The sequence below is a fragment of the Podarcis gaigeae genome (assembly GCF_964106915.1).
Source record: "Podarcis gaigeae genome assembly, chromosome: 1".
NCBI lineage: Eukaryota > Metazoa > Chordata > Lepidosauria > Squamata > Lacertidae > Podarcis > Podarcis gaigeae.
Genome location: NC_139678.1, coordinates 30,914,733 through 30,936,785, shown reverse-complemented (window position 1 = coordinate 30,936,785; position 22,053 = coordinate 30,914,733). Strand labels below are relative to the sequence as shown.

The window sequence follows — 22,053 nt, the reverse complement described above, 5'->3', positions numbered from 1 at the left end:
TTGCACCCAAGGGTACTAAGGGAGCTTGCAGATGTAATCTCTGAGCCTCTGACTATAATCCTTGAGAATTCTTGGCAAACAGCTGAACTCCCTGCAGACTGGAGTCGGGCAAATGCTGTCCCCTTCGAAAAGGAGAAAAAGAGGGCTCAGGCCACTCCTGACTGGTCCGTTTGACAATGTTACCAGGAAACCTTGTAGAACAGATTATTAAACAGTCCGTCTGCGAGCACTTAGAAAAGGATGCTGTAATCATTAAGAGCCAGCATGGGTTTTTCAATACCAAGTCATACCAGAATAATGATTTCTTTTTCTGATAGGGTTGCAAGCTTAGTGAATCAAGGGGTTGCTGTGGATGTAATGTATCTTGATTTCAGTATGGATTTCAACAAAGTTCCCCATGGTATTCTCGTGGAGAATCTGGTAAAATATGGTCTAGATGATATTACCATTTGGTAAATTTGTAGCTGGTTGACTGACCAAACTCAAAGAGCTTTGTGGCTGCGTGGGGATTTTAACCCTAGCCTCTCAGGTCCTAGTCCAACGCTCTAACTGCTGTGCCACACTGGCTGCTTACAGGTGTGGGTAGATGAGGTGTTTAATGCAGGAGAGCATTCAAAGTTGCTATTCCCCATCTGAAGTGATATAGTTATGGCACTGTTTGTCTAAACCACTGAGCTTCTTGGGCTTGCCAATCAGATGGTCAGCAGTTTGAATCCCCGTGACGGGGTGAGCTCCCTTTGCTCTGTCCCAGCTCTTGCCAACCTAGCAGTTCAAAAGCACACCAGTGCAAGTAGATAATTAGGTACCGCTGCAGCAGGAAGGTAAACAGCGTTTCCATGCGCTCTGGTTTCTGTCATGGTGTCCCATTGCGCCAGAAGCAGTTTAGTCATGCTGGCCACGACCCAGAAAGCTTTCTGTGGACAAATGCCGGCTCCCTCGGCCTGAAAGCGAGATGAGTGCCACAATCCCATAGTCGCCTTTGACTGGACTTCCAGGGGTCCATTACCTTTTACCTAGTCATGAGGAAAGACTATAGCTCCTCATTCCAACCTCACTGTATTACAGGCCTCAGTCCTTATCTTTTCAGCAGAGAAGGAATATACAGTACTGTATTTATACCTTGGCTGCTCTGATGGCAGCTCTCAGCTGTCCAGGAAGTCATCTTGTGAATGTCTCAGAAACAGGGGTCAAACCCAGCCAGGACAGCCTGTTACCCTTTTGTAGAGAAACAGTTGGAAATGAATGAGGAAAGTACTGTAGTAACCTTTGGCTATCAGAGGTTTCACTGTGGCTTGTTGTCTCAGATGAAGCTTTGGGGACAAACTCTTTTGCCAGTAACACTCACCTTGCGCTGATGTTATCAGTTTTCCACAGAATGAACTTGTTGAGCTGTTGCTTGTGGTTCCTCTGGGGAAACACTCAAAGCTCCTTGACAGACCAGCCTTTGCCTGTTGTTTGCACATCATGCATAATCCCAGAAGAGAAGAGAAAGAGAGAGAGCAGGTGGCTGAATTTACTGGAGATAAATTCAGCTGGAAATACGTCACTGAATTTGGCAACTGCTTTCCCATTAAATATATAACCATTTCAGTTACATTTCAGCGTTGCTCCTGTCAGGAGTGAAAACTACAAACCTGCTGCTTCATGGAAGGATCCCTTGCCCAACAGAGACCACTCCTTGGTGGCCGAGGAGTTCGCAAGGGCATGGCCAAGACCATTCTGGTTTTCTCCCCCAGTCTTCCTCCTTTTCCAATTAGAAGAATATTTATTAAAGTTTTCAATAGTGATGCAATAAAAATCAAAAAGAAAAAATAACAAAAATACAAAAATAAAAATAATTAAAAACACACAAAGTTTCCATTACTTATTTTCCATCAACTTATTTCCCAGACCTCCTCATACCTCCCTTTTTTGTATTCCAGTTCAAATTGTTAGTTCAGCAAATCCTTATCAATAAATTTTAACCTATTTCTAAACCTTTTTTTCCATATTCTCTTAAAGCATTACAGCTGGAAACCACTTAATTTCTATCCGACATCATTCTAACATTCATTAATTTTGCAATATTTCTGTAAATGGTCTTTAAATTTCTTCCAATCTTCTTCCGCCAACTCTTCTCCCTGGTCTCGGATTTTGCCAGTCATTTCTGCCAGTCCCATATAGTCCATCACCTTCATCTGCCATTTTTCCAGAGTGGGTAGATCCTGTGTCTTCCAGTACTTTGCAATGAGTATTCTTGCTGCTCCTCCTTTTCCAATTAGACCAGTCTTCATGATGTTTGGAGGCTCCTGAACCCCTCAGGAAAAGGATCAAACTTCTATTTCACATGCGTCAAAATGACTTTTCCCTTTGACTGCTTCATAATTAGTGCCATGTTTCCTGGACCTATTGGCGACCTGCATTATTGGCCCTTTTGTTAGCTCAGATCACACATCATTACTTTCGTCTCTGGCCTTTGTCCTTCATCTGGTTATGTCCTTCATCAGGGGCACCTGAGTCCCTCTTGGGCCAGCCCGCCCCCCCCCCATTTCTAAAATCTAATTTTAAAAACTGGAGAAGAAGAAGGTCAAGCATATGGTGTGGTTAGAGCGCCAGAGCAAAATTTTGGACATCAAACAGCAGAAGTGTAACTCTCTCCCACCGAAATCAATCTGGATTAAGACGTGCTTAGCTTTCTTGCTCAGTTGCGCGGCTTGATTTTTCTTCACTTGAGGGATTTGCATGAAGCAGCCCAGGGCTCAGCGACCGGAGAAGCAGAAGCCTCTCTCGAATATTTAAGATTGACATGCCAGTGGCGTTATGGTAAGGTAATCTTTAGACAAACAGAGAATATGAATCACCAAGCCTGTTCATTTGTCACTTGTCATGGAAGATTCGGCCCACACAATTTTCATTAACTGTTGTTTATGTTTCTATGCAAATCATTTGCTGTCACGCAGCCTAAACTACCTCATCAGCTAATTTGCATTAAATGTCAGGCATGAAAAGCTTCACACACACACACACAGAGAGAGAGAGAGAGAGAGAGAGAGAGAGAGAGAGAAGTCTGGCTGCTATGGATTAAAGAATTAGTCTGGGTTTATAATGCATTTTTAAAACCAGAATTTTGTCAGATGCTAGTGAAGGTGGTTAGACATATTGGGGTGGCTGGAGTTTTTTTGGGGGGAAAGAAGATGTAAGGTTGTACTTATGTTCTTTGTAATAACATTAATAGTAATAATTTTATTATTTATACATCTGGCTGGGTTTCCCCAGCCACTCTGGGCAGCCTCCAGCAAAATATAAAAAATAATAAAATGTCAAACATAAAAAACTTCCTGATACAGGTCTGCCTTCATATGTCTTCTAAAAGTTGTGTAACTTTGTACTCACAAAGTTTCTGTAACACGTACAGGGAGAATGGTCTGGGTGCAAGCTGTAGACTGACTGACCTTCCAAAATACGAAGTTGGACACCCCCAAGGAACGCGAGGAGAGGAGAGTGAGAGAGAGAGAGAGAGAGAGAGAGAGCAAGAAGAGAAGCCATATATTAATAATATATTTAGAAGGAGACGGGAAATAAGTCTTTGTGGATTCCCCCAAATGGTCTGCCAATTAGGATAACTGTGCATCACAGTGTTTATAACATGAAATCTTCTTTCCATTCTCCCATTATTCTGCAATATACTGAGCAGAGAAGCAAGTACTTGAACAATAATGCACAGCTGCTATGGCCTCCCTGAGAAAATCCTGGCTTCTTGCAGCTTGTACAGAGGTTGAAACCTAGGCTGTAGTTTTAATCTCTGTTATCCTAACACAGATAACAGCTTCACCGTTGCTGTGATTAAGATCATGAAACCCAGAAAGCCCCATGGGGAGAAATTGAATCCCACACCTGGGTCCTTCAAGCAACCTTGTGCCAAGCAGGAACAGACATTGTGGGGTGGGACCTGTGGTGATATGCCTCCTGTGTTCAAGGAATCGCTGAAGAGCATCGTACCTCTAGCAAGTACCGAGAGCATTTAAAAATGGGCAAGTTCTGCATGTTATTAGTCAATGCAGACCAGTGGTCTGGGGTCATAGGCCCCTTACTATTTCTGCAGCAGGGTGTGTACGCATCTCCAGCATCCTAAGTCAGCCAAATCAGCACGAAAGGTGTCATGGGAAAATTGGCTCCCTGCCACTCATTCCCAGGTGGGAAATGGACCTGAAATAAATGGACAGAAACCAGGCTAAAAGCAAAAGCTCTTCAACAAAGGAGATCGTTTGCTGACTGCCAGCAGGACGAATCTTACAGGTAAATAAAGGTAGCTGCATGTTACAGCCACACACCTTTTATACTTTTTACAGTCAGGGAGTCGCCCCTGCCTCTTAAAATCTTAAAACTGGGGTGCCACGGGCAACACTGGCCTCTGTCCCTCTTTCCTGTCCCTGATGATCACTCCCTTCCTCCTCTGATGCCCACTGTGTCATGTTGTTGTTTGTTGTTGTTTAGTCGTTTAGTCGTGTCCGACTCTTCATGACCCCATGGACCAGAGCACGCCAGGCACACCTGTCTTCCATTGCCTCCCGCAGTTTGGTCAAACTCATGTTTGTAGCTTCGAGAACACTGTCCAACCATCTAGTCCTCTGTCCCCTTCTCCTTGTGCCCTCAATCTTTCCCAACGTCAGGGTCTTTTCCAGGGAGTCTTCTCTTCTCATGAGCTGACTGTGTCATAGTGGTTACCTAAGAACATAAGAAGAGTCTGCCCATCTAGTCCAACATCCTGTTTTCACAGGGAGCACCCAGATGCCTGTGCGAAAGGCACCAAGCAGGATCCACCCAAATCAGCACTCTCTTCTCCTTTGGTGTCCATCAACTGGTACTCAGAAGCACTGCTGCTCCCAACCACTATTCCACTATTCCTCATGGGGCATTTCCAGAGAGTAGCATTGGCTGATTGCTTTTCGGGTTCCATATTATTTCCAACGCCATTTAAAATCTGTATGAAACCACTGGGGGATTTGGGGCATGATGTCACCTGTACATCGAAGACTCACTTCTCTGTATTTCTGTGACATCTGAATCAGCTTTGGCTGTGCGAGTCCTTGGTCGGTATCTGGACTCAGTGGTGGGTGGGATGAGAGTGAACAAACGGAAACTGGATCCTTCTTAAGCCAGAAGCTCTGTTTATGGGTGGTTTCCAGGTCCAGTAGCTTGCTCAGTAACCTATTTGTGATGGGGCTGCACTCCCAATGAAGGAGAAGGTTCATAGCCTGGGAGTGCTACCAGATTCATCACGGTTGCTGGAGGCCCAGGTGTCTGCAGTGATGAGGAGCGCTTTCTACTGCCTCTGGCTGGTGCAGCCTTTCCTGGACAAGTTGGTCAGGGTGGTGTGCGCACTGGTAACTTCAAGACTGGATAATTTCAAGGTGCTTGTGTTGGGCTGCCTTCAAGGCTGATCTGGAAGCTGCAGCTAGTGCAAAAGGCAGTAGCTAGATGAGTTTGTGGAGCAGCCCATCCTCAGCATATGTCACCAGTGCTGTTAGAACTGCACTAGCTGATGAAGTGTTGCTGGGTCAAAGTCTTACTTTCAGTTTAGAAGACCCAGAACAACCCAGGACCAGGACCACTCTGCTCCCCTTGACCTCTGCACTCAGCTGCTGGGGCCTTGTGGCATATGGAAAGGTGGGGCTGGCTCGCCTGTGTCATTTTTTCAGCTGTCCTACTTTTCTTCTGGCCTGCTCTTAGCTTTCTGTCCTCATCCAATTAGCAATGCATATGCAGAGTCAGTGGGATTTTTTTTCTTTTTCAAATACAGACTGTCCCATATGATAGGTATGCAAATAAGCAGTCTACTTTTAGATTGAATTTAATACTTAAAAAAAACAAAACAACTTAAGCTTGAAAAAAACCAAGTGTGATAACAGGTTGCCCAGGCGTTGCATTTTAGAACAGCCTTTCAATTATTCTTCAAATGGGACTTCTTAGAATCAGAGCGTGCTTAGCTTAGCTTCTTTAAAAAGCTCTCAGAAGTTTCAACTGATGCAAAATTTTGCAGGAAGGGTTCTAGGACTAGTCCATGTAGGGAGCCTATTGTTGTACAGTGGTACCTCGGGTTACATACGCTTCAGGTTACAGACGCTTCAGGTTACAGACTCCGCTAACCCAGAAATAGTACCTCGGGTTAAGAACTTTGCTTCAGGATGAGAACAGAAATCGTGCTCCAGCGGCGCGGCAGCAGCGGGAGGCCCTATTATCTAAAGTGGTACCTCAGGTTAAGAACAGTTTCAAGTTAAGAACGGACCTCTGGAATGAATTAAGTACGTAGCCAGAGGTACCACTGTACCTTCACCACCATAGCTGTCAACGTTTCCCTTTTTTAAAGGGAAATTCCCTTATTCCGAATAGGATTCCTTGCAAGAAAAGGGAAAAGTTGACAGCTATGTTCACCACTTGGCCAATCAGTCCACATTCTATGGGCTTCCCCTTCTCTGGAGAGAGCATGGAAGAGTCCTGGTGTTCCTGCAGTGTTAATTTCATTTACAAATAGGCTTGTTAAACAGGAGCAAGCACTGTGTGCACTCCTGCCATGACACAGATCCACTGTCTCCTATCAGATCCCATAGGAACACAGGGTGCCTGTCTTCAGGGAGGTTCCTGTGTGCCGCAAAGTGTTGTATGGTCCTCCCAGGTTTCTGAGCCCCTCCCCAAACCTTCCAAGCCGTTGTCCAGACTTTATCCTGATATCCAGTGTCATTGTTTAATGACGTGGGTGGCGCTGTGGTCTAAACCACTTAGTCTCTTGGGCTTGCTGATCAGAAGGTCAGCGGTTTGAATCTGCACAGCGGACTGAGCTCCTGTTGCTCTGTCCCTGCCTCTGCCAACCCAGCAGTTTGAAACCACACCAGTGCAAGTAGATTAATAGGTACCACTGCGACAGGAAGGTAAACAGTGTTTCTGTGTGCTCTGGTTTCCATCACAGTGTTCCATTACGCCAGAAGTGGTTTAGTCATGCTGGCCACATGACCCAGAAAGCTGTCTGCAGACAAACGCGAGCTCCCTCAGCCTGAAAGTGAGATGAGCGCCGCAATCCCATAGTCGCCTTTGACTGGACTTAACCATCCAGGGGTCCTTTAGCTTTTAGTGCTGTGCTGTTTTTACCATCTGCATTTTTATAGAGTTGTTTTTACATCATTTCAAATTCTAACTATTGTCTTTTATATGTTTAGCTTAGTGGTTGGGTTTTTTGTGAGCCACCCAGGGGAAAAGGTGGGGGATATACCGTATTTTTTGCCCTATAGGATGCACCGGCCCAAAGGACGCACCTAGTTTTTTTGGGGGGAAATCAAGGAAAAAAATTTTATTTCCCCCCCAGGTTTGCGCAGCCATCCCCAAGCTAGAAGAGGGAGATGGAGTGCACCGTCTCCCTCTTCTAACTTCTGCCTTCAGGGACAGCCTCCCTAGCCTCTGTGGGGCAGTGCACTCCCTTCAGGGACAGCCTCCCTAGCCTCTGTGGGGCAGCGCACTCCCTTCAGGGACAGCCTCCCTAGGCTCTGTGGGGCAGTGCACTCCCTTCAGGGACAGCCTCCCTAGCCTCTGTGGGGCAGCGCACTCCGCTGCCCTGCAGAGGCTTTGCGCAGCCATCTGCCTTCAGGGACAGCCTCTCTAGCCTCCGTGGGGCAGCGGCTTGCTCCGCTGTCCCCCGAGCTTGTGGGGCTGGCGATGGGGAGAAGCAAGCTTGCTTCTCCCCCCCCCCCCCCGGCCACCAGATCAGGTCCGGGAATAGCGGGGTGGCGGCACTGCGCCTCCCCACTGTCCCCCAAGCTTGTGGGCTGCAGGCTGCTGCCCGCAAGCCTTGCAAGCCCGCAGGACCTCCCGCCGGGCTTTCAAGGCTTGCAGATAGCTTCCTGAAGCCTGCATTCGCCCCATAGGATGCACACACATTTCCCCTTCATTTTTGGAGGGGAAAAAGTGCGTCCTATAGGGCGTAAATACGGTGTGTGTGTGTGTGTGTGTGTGTGTGTGTGTGTGTGTGTATATACACTAACTGAGAGGCTCCTTACATGTTTCTGCCCATGTCCTCTGCTTAGCCAATCAAACTAATCACTGCCAGCAGGTCGTATCTCTGTCTCTAGCAACTTTTTCTTGTAGAAATTGCTTGGTTCAGGCAGTGGCTTTTATTGCCTTTTACCTCCACAAATGAGAATAAATAAGAGAGAGGATTACCATGGGAGTGGGTCTCTGGTAGTCTGCCCTGTCAATCTAGTTTATTTTTTTGTTTATGAAAAAGTTAAGTGGGATCAGCTACAGTACAAAGATTTGGAATATCTGCATATTTTCCACCTATGTGAGATTGTCTATTTACTCTTATCTCCTGCTTCCTGTTACTTAACTGGTTGCTAATCGATAAGAGGACCCTTCCTGTTATGTGATTGCTAAACTTAACTAGGAAGGCCCTTTGTTGAGTGACTTTGTCAGCAGCTTTCTGGAAGTCCATATACATAATGTCTACTGCATCACCACTAAGTGCAAGCCTGTTGAATTGCAAAGAAATCCAAAAGATTGGTGAGAAGGACTTTCCATTGCAGAAAACCACTAGTTCTTCCCCTGAAGGGCTGGGTCTTCTGTGGTTGATAATTCCTATCTTTACAAATGCTTCCCACTAATTTATTTAGAACTGATGCCATTTGGTTTGTAATTTCCTGGCTCCTCCCGGAACCCTTGTTGTGTTGGCTGTTTTCTAACCTTTGAGTAAGGAGGTCAGTTTTAGTGACATGTTCCAAATGCTAGTTAGTACATCAATTTCACTAAGGAGTTTTTAAGATCTCTCATGCTCTTAACAATCTAAAGATAGATATACAGTATAAATATCCAAATATCTTAACTACTTGCTTCCAGGCAAAGACAAGAAATGGAATTTCTGTTTCCCAATAATGTGAGAATTCTAATACCAAAGATTGTGTCCTTTGCTTGCTTACTTGCAAATGTACAGCTTTTAATTTTTTTTTAAAAAATAATGCATTTTTTTTTACCAGTACTGAACATTGCATTTTTATTTTATTTCTATAAATATTTATATAGTGCTGAATCATAAAGATACATCACAGCCATTTACAATTGTGATGTCCTCTACAAAATATATTTGGACTGAACTGGTTTTTTTCCCTCCTCTCCTATCATACGGCTCCTTCACAATTCATCTTTAGGTAGGTTTCCCATACGTCAGGAAAATTCCTGACATTCCTGGTTTGAGGGTGTAAAAATGGTGTTGGGGGCAATTTTGCCAAATTGGCAAAATGTCAGGGAAAACCTGGATGAATGGCAACGTGAAAGAAAAAGTAGTGGAAACAGCAGGGGCGTAGCTAGCTGCACCAGGAGCGGCGGGGGCAGGGCGAGCCACCCATGGGGGTGCCGCAGCAATCTGCGCATGGGGGCACCACCCAAGGGTGCCATGGTGATCCGCCCAGGGGGGCGGCGATCTGCCCACAGAGTCCATCTGGCAGATGCAAGCCCCACACTGCTGTTTTGGGCAGGGTTGGGTTCCGTGTCACTCGCAGGAGAGATGCCTAGCTCAGGTGTGCTGCAGGGCAGGCCCCGCGGTAAGTGCCACCCCCCTGCGGTGTGCCATTTTGTCACCCCCCTCAAGGATGACACCCGGGACGTACCACACACCTCGCACCCCCCTTCCTACGCCCCTCAGAAACAGCTCCAAAAGCTTAAAATCACTACAGTGGTACCTCAGTTTAAGTACTTAATTTGTTCCAGAGGTCTGTTCTTAACCTGAAGCACCACTTTAGCTAATGGGGCCTCCTGCTGCCGCCACGCCGCTAGAGCCCGATTTCTGTTCTCATCCTGAAGCAAAGTTCTTAACCCGAGGTAATATTTCTGGATTAGTGGAGTCTGTAACCTGAAGCGTATGTAACCTGAGGTACCACTGTATTTTGTGTTGAGGTTTCCCCCCCCAAAAGCTCAACAATTTGGGTTTGTTCCCCAGAAAGATTCTCAACGATTTTGGTGGTTTCCTAAAAAAAACAAAAAACAAAAAAACAGCAATTTGGGGGTCTGCCAAGTAAAAAGCCACTTTGTGGGTGTCAGGAATTTTACTTTTTGAAATATGGCAACCCTATCTTTATACTTAACAGACTTTATTGTTTCTCCTCCTCTTCTGAGGTTTGCAGTGTAGCCGAAACCGCTCTTTCTCTTCTACTAACTGCCTTAAGTTATGCGGGTTTTTTTTTCTTTTCAGACCATTTTGATTTTCCCAAAGGTTTTTTCCCCCCTCTCTCTCTCTCATTACTTTTGATCTTCGGAGTTTCCGCCCACGTGACTTTCAGTTGAGTCCCTTGCAGCTTCCGAGAAACCACAGCGGCTAAGCTCTAAAGAGAGGGAACTATCAGAGTGAGCTGCAGACTCTAAAAGGACAGGAATGTAGACACTGGGAGAGTGTCAAAGAAAGTGACCAAGAAGCCAGAAGGAGAGGGAAAGGAGGAAAGAGGAAAAATCAACAGAAAAGTAGTGGTGGTATCACCAAAGACCTCCAGGAAGCAAGAAAGGAAAGACCACAGGCAGGGGGAGCTGTAAGCCATGCCCCATAGCTCTGACAGCAGCGACTCCAGCAGCTACAGCCAGTCCTCTTCATCCAGCAAACAGGTACAGTTTGGGCAATTCCTTTTGAGGTAATTTTATGGCCGTCTCTCTTTTTTCCTAGCAGTGCTCCTGTGCCTTGAGCGCAAAACACAGAAATTCAACAGATGCAGCATCTCCTAGCATGGAGAAAACTTTGCCTATAGGATTTCTGCCCTATAGACACCAGAACAACTCCAGATATGAAATATGAGCTCCAATGGATACCGTCTTGCCACTTTGCCAAACACTTCGGTTCGTCTCGTGTGCTGAAACAGAGAGGAACAGAATGAATGAGAAACGTTCAGCGCTGTTGGGATTTTGGTAGGACTTTGAAGGAACTGATGTAGGGACAAACCCAGGAAAATGCTATTCAGAAAAGCTAAACCAATGATAAGAAGCTAGGCAATAGGCTAATACGAAACAGTTAAAGTTACAGCAGTGCAGGGACCGAATGAGGAAGCTTGGTGATACTCTTGCAGAAAAGCATCAAAAGTGTCATTGATGGCTATCGTAGCAGAATAACTGTTTACAGATAGGTGGCATAAAATGACCTCATCTGCTTGGCACTGCTCAAGCCTCTGCTGACTTGTGCCATTCTCCTTGGGTTGAAGTCACGGTCCCAAAAAAGAAGAAACTTTGGAGGTCATAGAATCATAGAATTGTAGAGATGGAAGGTACCCCATGGGTCATCTAGTCCAACCCCCTGCGATGCAGCAATCCTGCCCATAGCCATCCCTGGGTGGGCTTGAACTACCAACCTTCTGGTTAGCAGCCAGGTGTGCTGATCCATTTTGGTCCCCTCAAGAAAATGTTGAAAGAGTTAAGATGCCGCCAGCACCACAACCACCCAAGATGGGATGAGTTTTAAAATCCTAAGATGGAGACGAGATATTTACTTTGCTAGGAACAGGTCCTTAAAACTTGAACAAATCTGTGCAAAGAGTTCATAGACTCATATACTAAAGGAAGTAGGAACCCTACAAGAATTGTTAAACACAACACAGTAAGAGATTATCCAAGGAAGGCATGAAATTACATCATTGGACATGATGTAATTTTTTAAAAAGTGAGGCAAAGACATGGGTGAATCGATTTTTTTATCTTAACATTTCTATCCCTCCCTGCTTCTTTCAAGAAACCCAAGGCAGCATACGTATGATTCTCAGGTAGTCCATCACCTATTGAGAGATACTAAGCAGGCCTAAACTGGCGTAGCTTGGTAAGCTGGTAGTCTCATGTGCCTTCACGCTATATCCTAGCACCATAGCTAGGCTGGGATTGGTAGGTTGGGGAACTTTTACATCAAACCCAATACTGTAGTCCAGGAAAGGGGAATTTGTGGCTCTTTAGATACTGTTGGACTACGGATCCCATCAGCCCCAGCCAACATGGCCAATGGTGAGGAATGAAGGGATTTGTAGTCCAGCAACATCTGGAGGTCATTCTTCCCTGCTCTAGTTAACTGAATGTAAGATGAACACCCCAACTGTTTTGTATTGAGAGTTCCAAAGGGGTTGTTGCTCAACTCTGATGTCTCATGTAATTAACCTGTTGGTTCTCCTGATCCTTAGATGCACTTACTTCTCCTGCATTAGGAATTGGGGCAAATTTAGGCAGGGGGAGGGTCCTCCATTAAGCTGATACTGAATCTGCCATGGAGGCAGCAGAGGAGGAGAGAGAATTGCTGAGAAAAACGCTTCCTTCTGCTTTCTATCCTAACATTGGCGTTCTATGCAAGATCCTTACATGTACAGATGTTAAGATGGTATTCCTGTCGTCATACCTTGTATTGCGTGATTCCCCTCACCCAGGAATCTTCGGATGATATGAGAAAAGTACAGAGAAGAGAAAAGAATCGCATTGCAGCCCAGAAGAGCAGACAGAAACAGACACAGAAAGCAGATACCCTGCACATGGTAAGAACGCCCATCCCCTACCCACCAGGATTTCTCTGGTATTAGCCCTGTTCCATGCAGGTGTGGTGATAAAATTGTTCCTGGACTGTATCACCACAGACTGCAGGTAGGCAATTGTGTGGCTGGGTGTGCCTTTTTGTAAAAGCTCCTTTCATATAATTCAATATTCATTTTTTCGTTGCTTTAGCAATCTGCCACATAGGGCCCTCACAGGAAAAGAAAGGCGCTCTCTTCTTGATTTATGGGAGTCTAGCAAGCGAATCAGCAGAAGCTTTCTCCCTTAGTATAGTTCCCCCGCTTGTTCCTATATCAGCAATGATGTCAACTCATTTCAATACTTTTATGCACTTAATAACACAGATACCATAAATTATCCAGAGCATACACCCTGAACCCCATGGTATACTGTACAGTGGTACCTCGGGTTACATACGCTTCAGGTTACATATGCTTCAGGTTACAGACTCTGCTAACCCAGAATTATTACCTCAGGTTAAGAACTTTGCTTTAGGTTGAGAACAGAAATCGTGCTCCGGCGGTGCAGCGGCAGCGAGAGGCCCCATTAGCTAAAGTGGTGCTTCAAGTTAAGAACAGTTTCAGGTTAAGAACAGACCTCCAGAACGAATTAAGTTCTTAACCCAAGGTACCACTGTATATGCATTGAGGTGAGCATATGCATCCCTATACTTTCCACAGTACTGCAATGCTAGTACTGAGCACTGGGTAAAAGTAAGCAGCAATCACACATATCGAATGCTATATCTGCATGTAGAAACCAAGATACAGTATAATGGAGAAAAATTCTCACCTAGCCTTCTCTCTGAGATGCTAGTTTTATGCGGGCAAGTCGTTTTTCTTTTTCACCAGAAAGCATCCAAGCATGCAATTCCCCACCTGCTGTGGTACATTCCAAGTGCAGATCTAGTCCGCTTGTTGCTCTTCTTTTCTGTCTGAACTAGGCCCGTGACTCAGCTCTGCACCAGATCGCTCACATTTATGGCCAATGTCTTTTGTTTGTGGCTCCAGAACTGCTGAAACTGGCCACAGTTGCAAACACAACTGCTTCTGCTGTGGGAAAAGCAGTATCTGCACAACAAGAGCAGTGCCTTTGTCTGAAGATAAAAGAGCAAATGGGGAAGGGCAATAGCTCAGTAGCAGAGCACACAATTTACACCCAAAAGGTCCCAGGCATCTCTAACGAGGGCTGAAAAAGACCCTTGCCTGAACCCTAGAAATCTGCTACCAGCCAGTGTCGACAATAGCATTCAGTAAGATAATACAGAATCCAATGAGGCTGCCTTTGGAAATATATTTTCAGCAGTACAGTGGTACCTCGGGTTAAGTACTTCATTCGTTCCGGAAGTCTGTTCTTAACCTGAAACTGTTCTTAACCTGAAGCACCACTTTAGCTAATGGGGCCTCCTGCTGCCGCCGCACCGCTGGAGCCCGATTTCTGCTCTCATCCTGAAGCACTATTTCTGGGTTAGCGGAGTCTGTAACCTGAAGCGTATGTAACCTGAGGTACCACTGTATGCCATGCCGCCAAGCTTAATTGCAAACCGGACTTTAAAGGAGAGCAGCCTTGTTCTCTGTACGAAACGTTTCCCCGTGTTTTTGCACCTACAAGGAGAGGGAAGCTCCCCTCCCCTTTATCTTCTGGTGAATTTCCCCATTGCGTTGCCGCTTTCCCCAGCTGCTGAAAGAAACAAGTGAGACTTTCCTTCTAGGCCAGTAGCAGGTTTCCTGTGGCAGGTGGTTTTTCTGCTTCTACATGGCAGTTATTGACCTCCCCACCCCCACTCCGTCTCCTTGAGGCCTGAGCCGCACGCTCTCTCAGGTCAGGATGTCTGTGGCCGAGGAAATACGCGTGTATGAAAAGGGCTTGGTGACAGGCAGTGGGAACCTACAGGCGGCGGAGTATACACTGCTGTCATTTCTCATAAGTCGCTGGCTGGGGAGAGAGTGCGGCCGAGGACTGAAAATGTCATCCGCTATCAGCACGGGGCTGGGTTCTCTGCTTGGGTTTGCCCAGAACATGAGTTTACAGGAAGAAAACGTCAGTCAATCAGCCTGGAAACTCTAGAGTAGCTAGCGAAAAAAGGCTATGAACCCCACCCACACAGACCCTTTCTCACTACCACTTCTTAGATACAGTATTGCAGTCAAAAACAGAGGCCTGCTCATTTTTATTTATTTTTTAAATCCTGCTCCAGCTGCTCTGGGTGACTTCCAACAAAATATAAAGGAACGTGGCAAAACATCAAATGTTAAAAGCTTCCTAAAACAAGCCAGCCTTCACTTGTCTACAAAAAGTCAAAGTGTCTTTTTGTTTATCTGATGGAAGGGCATTCCACAGGATGGGGCGCCACTACCAAGAAGGCCTTGTTCCCCGTAACTTCCCTTTTTGCATTGAGAGAGAATTGCCACAAGGCCCTCAGAGCTGGATCTCAGTGTTTGGGCTGAACGATGGGGGTGGAGACGCTCCTTCAGGTATACTGGGCCGAGGCTGTTTAGGGCTTTAAAGGTCAACACCAACACTTTGAATTGTGCTTGGAAAGCTCACTCCGCCGCCCCCCGCCACTTTTGGGACCTAGCAGACAGGAGAGGTTTCTGACTGAAAATTATATCTTTAAAGCAAAAAAAAATTATGATGCTTCTTGCTGTGGATCTCTTCTTTCTACAAGTGTACCTAAGGCCTATTTTGCATGTTATAAAAGGGCTCCAGGCAATGTACCTTGTAGAAAGCCATACTTTCTAATTTTCTAGAATGTAATATTCTATTTATATCCTGCCTTTTGTATAAGTAGCTCAAGGGGGCACACTCAGTTCTCCTCCCCATTTTTATCCTCACAACAACCCAATGAGGCTTAAGTTAGGCTGAGAGACAGGGACTGGTACATGGTCACCAGTGGGAATCACCAGGTCTCCCAGGTCCTAGATGGACGCTCTAACCCAGTGATGGCCAAACTTGGGCCACCAGTAGTTTTGGGACTACAGTTCCCATCATCCCTGACCACTGGTCCTGTTAGCTAGGGATGATGGGAGTTGTAGTCCCAAAACAGCTGGAGGGCCAAGTTTGGCCACCACTGCTCTAGAACCAGAGGTTCCTATCCTGTGGTGCTCCCTTTAGTGCCTCTCCCGAAGCAGAAGTCTCCTTTCCTCCTCAACAGCCTGGATGTTCTCAACATGAGTGGTTGTTGTTGAGAGGCACCAAATAAGCAGGGCTATTGCAATTGGTACAGCAGGCACAAAAAATAATAATAAAGTTGCCTGCAAAGGCCCTCAGCAATTTTCAAGTGGTCTACAAAAAACAAAGTTGGGGAAACCACTGCCCTGTACCACACTGGCTCACCGGATGTGTGTATTCACATGGAAAGCCATAGCGTGACCCCCAAGTTCTGTACACATCTGCATGGGCCACAGTTCTCTGTTGCAATTCCTGTGACTTTGGTGACTGAAAAAAACAAGTGTCACTACAATTGTGGGAATTGGCAACCGCAAACCTCAGAGATCATCACTTCATCTGTTGTGGAGAAAATAATTACTGGATGCCCTCCCTCCTCCTTTTCAACTTCTAGCTCTGAAGAACAGAAGCAAACTGAGTTGCACAGGAGTAGCTGGGTATACACCTCCCTGGCAGGAAAGATGAAAGGAAATAATTCTGGTAATCGAGACAGGGCTGGAAGGCAGCTAAATTATTGCCCGCCCTCTCCTTTCTCTTTCAGGGCCAAACTAGACTTGACATTAAATGTGTCTTTGCTTTTAACTTTTTAAATGCAAATAACACCAGTTGGGGGAGGAAGTGATAATTATCTGGATCTTGGGGGGGGGGGTATTTAACCATTTCCTCCCCTGCTGCAGTTCTGAGGAAAATCCCTCCTCTGAAGGTGGTATTTGCATTAAAAGGAAATTCCCCCATTGGGGCCTTAAGAGATGAAGAAAGGGATTGCTTATCCTGCTCACAGGACATAGCAGGATGCAAGCTAAGACCTCTTTCTCCCTTCAGCTGCAAGTATCAACCTGTGTTTTTCATAATGCCCACTGTTAAAAGATACAGCTAGTTTCTTGAACTGTCCTAAACTCATAATTAACTAACCACCCTCCACCAGTGGCTGATCTTGGGGTCTCAATATTTCAGCAGCACTCACTCTGCACGGTGCAAAAATTCAGTGCCTCTCCGCCTCTCGTGCTGCACTCTAAATCACCACCTCTGTCCTCCACCTTATAGTGAGATCCTGCTTTCTTTTGTTGATATCCCCAATGTATCATTTCCCTGCCCTTTTCTCACTTTTACTAGCATGTTGGAACCTTGTTTACTCTTTCAGGTTCCACACTGATAATGGTAATCCATAAGTCTATTAAAACAGGGCTATATACAGTTCCTTGACAGGACTTTAAAATAGAGGCCTGCAGCAGGGCTCATTGTCCCTTACTAGGAAAGGAGGGAAGATCTGGGCTATACAGGATTCTCTGGGGAAAGTTGCATGCTTTAAATCAGGGGTGGCCAGCTCCCAAGAGAGGGAGGGGTTCAGGTCAAAGTAGTTGAGCTTTTGTTAGGGGTGACAAAATTGGGGGGGAGTCAGTGATCTAACAGTGATCTGCCAGATTCGCTCCACTTCCCAGTGGGGAGGAATTGCAGTGGACTGCATGGCCATCCACTCCCCACCGGGATCCTGGCCACATCAGAGCCCGGCTAGCCAATCCACTGGCCAGGAGGGCATGGCGGGGGCAGTTTAAACAGAGGAGCGAGCCAGAGGACTTCCTCTTGGACCGGACTTCCTACGCAGCGGCAGGAGTCAGATTTACCGTAGTCGGGTCCAATCAATGCCTAAGCCAATACCGTTCACATTCTGTAATTCAATAAAGTTATGGCCAAATACGCCCAATAACATAAACTTAATATCTGAGTTCTGGTGTGAGTTATTTCCCAATGAGGGGGTAGCTGAGGGCTCTCGATACGCAATAGATCACGATCTACCTCTTGGACATGCCTGTTTTAAATGTAATATAAATTTATGGTGTGGATGCAACTTCCTTCTTTCATCCTCTTTTACCTCAGTTTTTCCTCACCATGTCGCCTACATAAAATTAGGCCAAGGCCTGCATTTGGCCCTTCAGCCACTGGACTGCCCCATTTTCTTTCTCCATGGTGGGCCTATCATTTCTAACTGATTCCCTCCCCCCTTTTCTTCAAAGGAGAGTCAAGACTTGGAGAGGCAGAATGCCGCTTTGCGCCGGGAGATCAAGCAACTGTCAGATGAACTGAAACACTTCTCTGCCATGCTGACTTCCCACGAGACTCACTGCTCCATCCTCCATACGCAGCCCCCAGCACCCACCGAAGTGCTTTTCACGCCACTCCCCTTTCCCCAGACCCACATCAGTGCCCCATGCTTCCAGCACTGAGAGCAACTTCTAGGACTGGGAAAAGTTTGCAGACTTCATGCCTGGACAGAAGGAGGAGGAGGAGAGATGTACTTCACCACTATGGACCATTTGGGGGGTGGTATTCCCATATATCTGTTGGCAGGTGCTGTCCTGAATAAGGAGTAAAATGTCAGTAGGATTTGGCCTTTGTGAAGAACCTGTGACATGCTAGACTCACCTGCAGGGTATTGTGTGTGTGATTTAATGTACAGTAACCACTATCAGTACTGTTCTGTTGTTTGCACTGATCTTCTTATCACAGAGTCTTGTACAATAAGCCATGTTCTGTTGTAAAATGTATACTAGTGGTTCTGTGGACACAGAGAACAAAAGGTGTTGATCCATTCTTTTTTTAAATAAAGATCTCTTTTTTATATATATACAGTATATATATATATATAAGTTTAATGTTTTATTTTTTAAACCTCGTCTGACCTTCCCTTGCAGAGTTAAGAAACAACGAGACAAGGGAAACTGGGCAAGGAAGCCACTACGAATTGTTGCTGCGTATTCAGGACAAAATACATGTTCTACATGATGAACAATGCTGTGCCAAATAGCAGCCACAGAGGAGACCAAGGTGGACTAAGACTGCAGTGGTGGTCAGGGAATTTAACCCTCTGTCCCAGCCATGGTCCTCATCCAAATTCCTCACCCACAGCTGCTATTTGCCCTGGGAGGAAGTCATTCTGAGGCTGCTTCCAGATTGTCACTACTTTGCAGGTGGGATTTAAGCATATGCTGGCAAATTTAGAGTTGTACAGTGAAAGTGGACTTGAACTCTTCTAACCACAACAAACCCACTTCGAAAAATATCAAACTTTCTGTGGTAACTTGCGACAGGGAAATGCACTAGCAAGTTTGGGGTGGCAATTGAGTGGTGCATCATGTAATAACCTTCCTCCAAACAAGCAGACACCCTGAAACGTTTTTGCAAATAAATCAGGACAAACGCTCAGTAAAAAGGTGGTCTACTCTGGTGGATAGAAAATCTGGTCCTGAAAAAATGTAATAGTTATGCAATACACAGAGGCAGCGAGCTGTGTAATTACATTACTAATTGGTTTGGGAGATACAGTACAGCGAAGCTATGGCACAAATTCCATAAAGCCAGGCATAATCTGTTCTGTCTTTTGAAATAATTACATAAAAACACCAAAGTTGAAGTATTTCCTGTTACCTCTAGGACTTCACCTTTCCCCCTCTGATGGGAGCTACTGTCCAGTCCTCCATATAGCTGCAATGGAGAACTTGAGGCTGCATCTCTGCACATTAAAGATAGCTTCCATTGAGAAAATTGGGCCTGATAAATACTAGTTAAAACTTGGGTTAGGGAACATGGGTGTAGACAGGAGGCAGGACTTTGTTAGGGGGGGCAGAACCATCATGATTGGTCAGTTACTTAAGCACTTCTATTGTTTTACTTGATGGGGGGCAGCTGCCCCTCCCTGCCCCCCTGACTACACCCATGTTAGGGAAGGTGAGGGAGAAAGTGGGAAGCCTGCAAAATTCCTGATGCCTGCTTGTGTGCTTAAAGTAGCTGCTGCCATTCCCCAGCTTACTAGTTTTCCCAGTGATTTTTCTGATCTGAGGCTGTGGTAATTCTCAGCTGCAACATTCTTCAGTAGAATAACATCCACACTGTGTTTTTTTTGTCCAGAAAGGGTCTTGTGTGAGAAGCTTTGATAAACAGAGAACATATTGTTCTCCGGCAGTGGAGCAAATACTATTGTTGCATAAAAAAACTGCTTGGGTTGCCATAATTCCCAGATTACAAAAATGGCTACTTTGGGCAAAACTAAAAAAAAGAAAAAGCTCTTATCACCAGGGTTTTCCCTCCACACCCAGCCCAGTGATCTCTCATTTGCCTTGCATAGTAGATATGAAAAGCAGGGGTGGATCTCTCTAAGGCTCTCTAACTGGCCCTCAAAGACTCTCTCCAGGCCATGGCCCCTTCCCAGCTGCACCGCCTACCAAATCTGCCTTGCACACACCCCTCCAGTGCTTTCCCCTATTCCGTCCTTGAACTCTGATTGGTCCTTTTGCTTCCTTCGAAGGGGAACAGAGAGGGGTGTGTAGACACTGACTAGCCTTCTGTACCAAGGTAAAATTTGCATCCATTGCTCTGCCCTCTTGAGGCTCTGGCCCCACTCACCCCTGGCATGTGGCCCTTAGAACACTGATCAGAAGGGAATGTGGCCCCTAGCTAAAATATACAGTATTCCCCACATCTGCCCAGAATCATGGGGACCAGTGGAGATGGAAAGCCCCATGAAATGTCCCTTGGACCTTTGAAATACCCATTTATAGTAGAGGGAGGGGAACTATAAGGCACTCATACAAAACTACTAGTGGGAAGTTCTGCCTAAATTTTTTTTTAAAAAAGCCACTTCAGGTAGGCATATTAGGAAGCTGCCTAATTTGGCCCATCTAGCAAAGTATTGTATACATTGACTGACAGCCAATGACTCGCTATGATTTCAGACAGGAGTCTTTCTCAGTCCTACCTGAAGTTTGTTTCTTTGCTTATTTCAAATCTATGCTTCCAGGCGCCATAAGAAGGCTGCAGAGATAGTGCAGGACAGTACGCACCCCAGAAATTATCTCTTTCAGCTTCTGCCTTCTGGAAGAAGGTACAGGGTTATAAAGACTAGGACTAGCTGCCTGAGAAACAGTTTCTATTCAAATGCGATTTTGGTTTTAAATTCAGTGTTGGAGGAGACTCTTGAGAGTCCCATGGACTGCAAGAAGATCAAACCTCTCAATTCTTAAGGAAATCAGCCCTGAGTGCTCACTGGAAGGACAGATCGTGAAGGTGAGGCTCCAATACTTTGGCCACCTCATGAGAAGAGAAGACTCCCTGGAAAAGACCCTGATGTTGGGAAAGATGGAGGGCACAAGGAGAAGGGGACGGCAGAGGACAATATGGTTGGACAGTGTTCTTGAAGCTACAAACATGAGTCTGACCAAACTGCGGGAGGCAGTGGAAGATAGGAGTGCCTGGTGTGCTCTGGTCCATGGGGTCACGAAGAGTCGGACACGACTAAACGACTAAACAACAAAAGGTAGTCTTTATGGGAGTATACTGAATTTAATTATGGGGTATCAGAGTTTTTAGGGAGCTAACCAGGCTGGAATAGCTGGGATAGCAGGCTTGTTGGTTTTTCAATGTCTGATGTAGATTTTTTCAATTTTGTTGTTCTGTATGGGGCAATGACAATAAAGATTATTGTATCGTATCGTATTTATATAAAAAAAGAATCAATATACCACTGTAGCCTCCAATCAACATAAGGATTGAATCTGGAACCTCTTACATTCAAAGTATGTGAATACACCACTATTAGTGATGGCCCTTCCTCCTATTCTGAGGCAGGTATTCCTTGTGGGAGAAGCCTGTGTGAAACCTGTAAGCAGGACTTGAGCGCAACAACCCTCTCCCCTCCGGCAGCTGCCAGCAACTGGTATTCAGAATTCGTAAGGCGAGGTCTTGTATAGTAAGCAATGCTCATACTGAACGAAGAGGCTGTTGCGATGTCATTGTGTAATGCCAGGAGGCCAAGTATCAGGAGATCAGATGGATTTGAAGTTCAAGTCAATGGAGTAAAGCAAGCAAGCATACAACAAGTTGCAAAACCCAGGAGACTGGTCAGTGTGAGAATAAAGGTAGAGGAAATGTAAAGAAGGAGAAAAACTAGGTACAAAAGGAGATTAATTTACCTGCTGGAGGAGTAGGTTTGGAATCTGTGTCAACAGTGGAGGAAGAAGTTGAGGAGGACTAGAGGAAGACCCTACTGCATGGCTCTTTAAAGTTTTACATAGTGTCTTGGTTTTTCTGAGATGGTAATAAACAATGCTTTAGCACAGCATCTGTCCAGCATAACCAAATATGAGTTTTTCCATCTCTGAGAGATCACCAACCTGGCTGCAACCAATAAGCAAATTACAGGCGTTTGAAATCAAGGGTAGCATTATCCCTTTCAAACACAGAACAAAAGCACAGTTTAGGATCTTATCCTAACCATGTTCTCTAGGCTAGAGAATAAGTTTCCCAGATTCCAGGATGACCAGCTCTCAAGTAAGCATAGTACAAAATGCCGCATTTGTTGCAAATGCTGACATC

General features: G+C 45.6%; 1 protein-coding gene across 2 annotated transcripts; it reads left to right on the top strand.

Moving 5' to 3' along the window:
- Window positions 1–10,269: 10,269 nt before the first annotated feature.
- BATF (basic leucine zipper ATF-like transcription factor) lies at window positions 10,270–18,308 on the top strand. 2 transcript variants are annotated; one of them, XM_083743339.1, is made up of 3 exons: window positions 10,270–10,611; window positions 12,399–12,503; window positions 17,700–18,308. In XM_083743339.1, the coding sequence occupies exons 1-3, from the start codon at window positions 10,546–10,548 to the stop codon at window positions 17,907–17,909; spliced, it is 381 nt and encodes a 126-aa protein (XP_083599465.1). In that variant the 5' UTR covers window positions 10,270–10,545; the 3' UTR covers window positions 17,910–18,308. The 2 variants fall into 2 exon arrangements, with proteins under 2 accessions (XP_083599465.1, XP_083599464.1); XM_083743338.1 differs by lacking the exons at window positions 10,270–10,611; window positions 12,399–12,503 and adding an exon at window positions 13,995–14,559.
- The last annotated feature ends 3,745 nt before the right edge of the window (window positions 18,309–22,053 follow it).

What these genes read in the sequence shown, in the direction of transcription:
- BATF (XM_083743338.1), top strand. Translation starts at nt 14,347, where the DNA reads ATGTCTGTGGCCGAGGAAATACGCGTGTATGAAAAGGGCTTGGTGACA. An exon ending in TGAGTTTACAGGAAGAAAAC is followed by an intron (nt 14,560 to 17,699) that starts GTCAGTCAATCA and finishes TTTTCTTCAAAG; the next exon opens with GAGAGTCAAGACTTGGAGAG.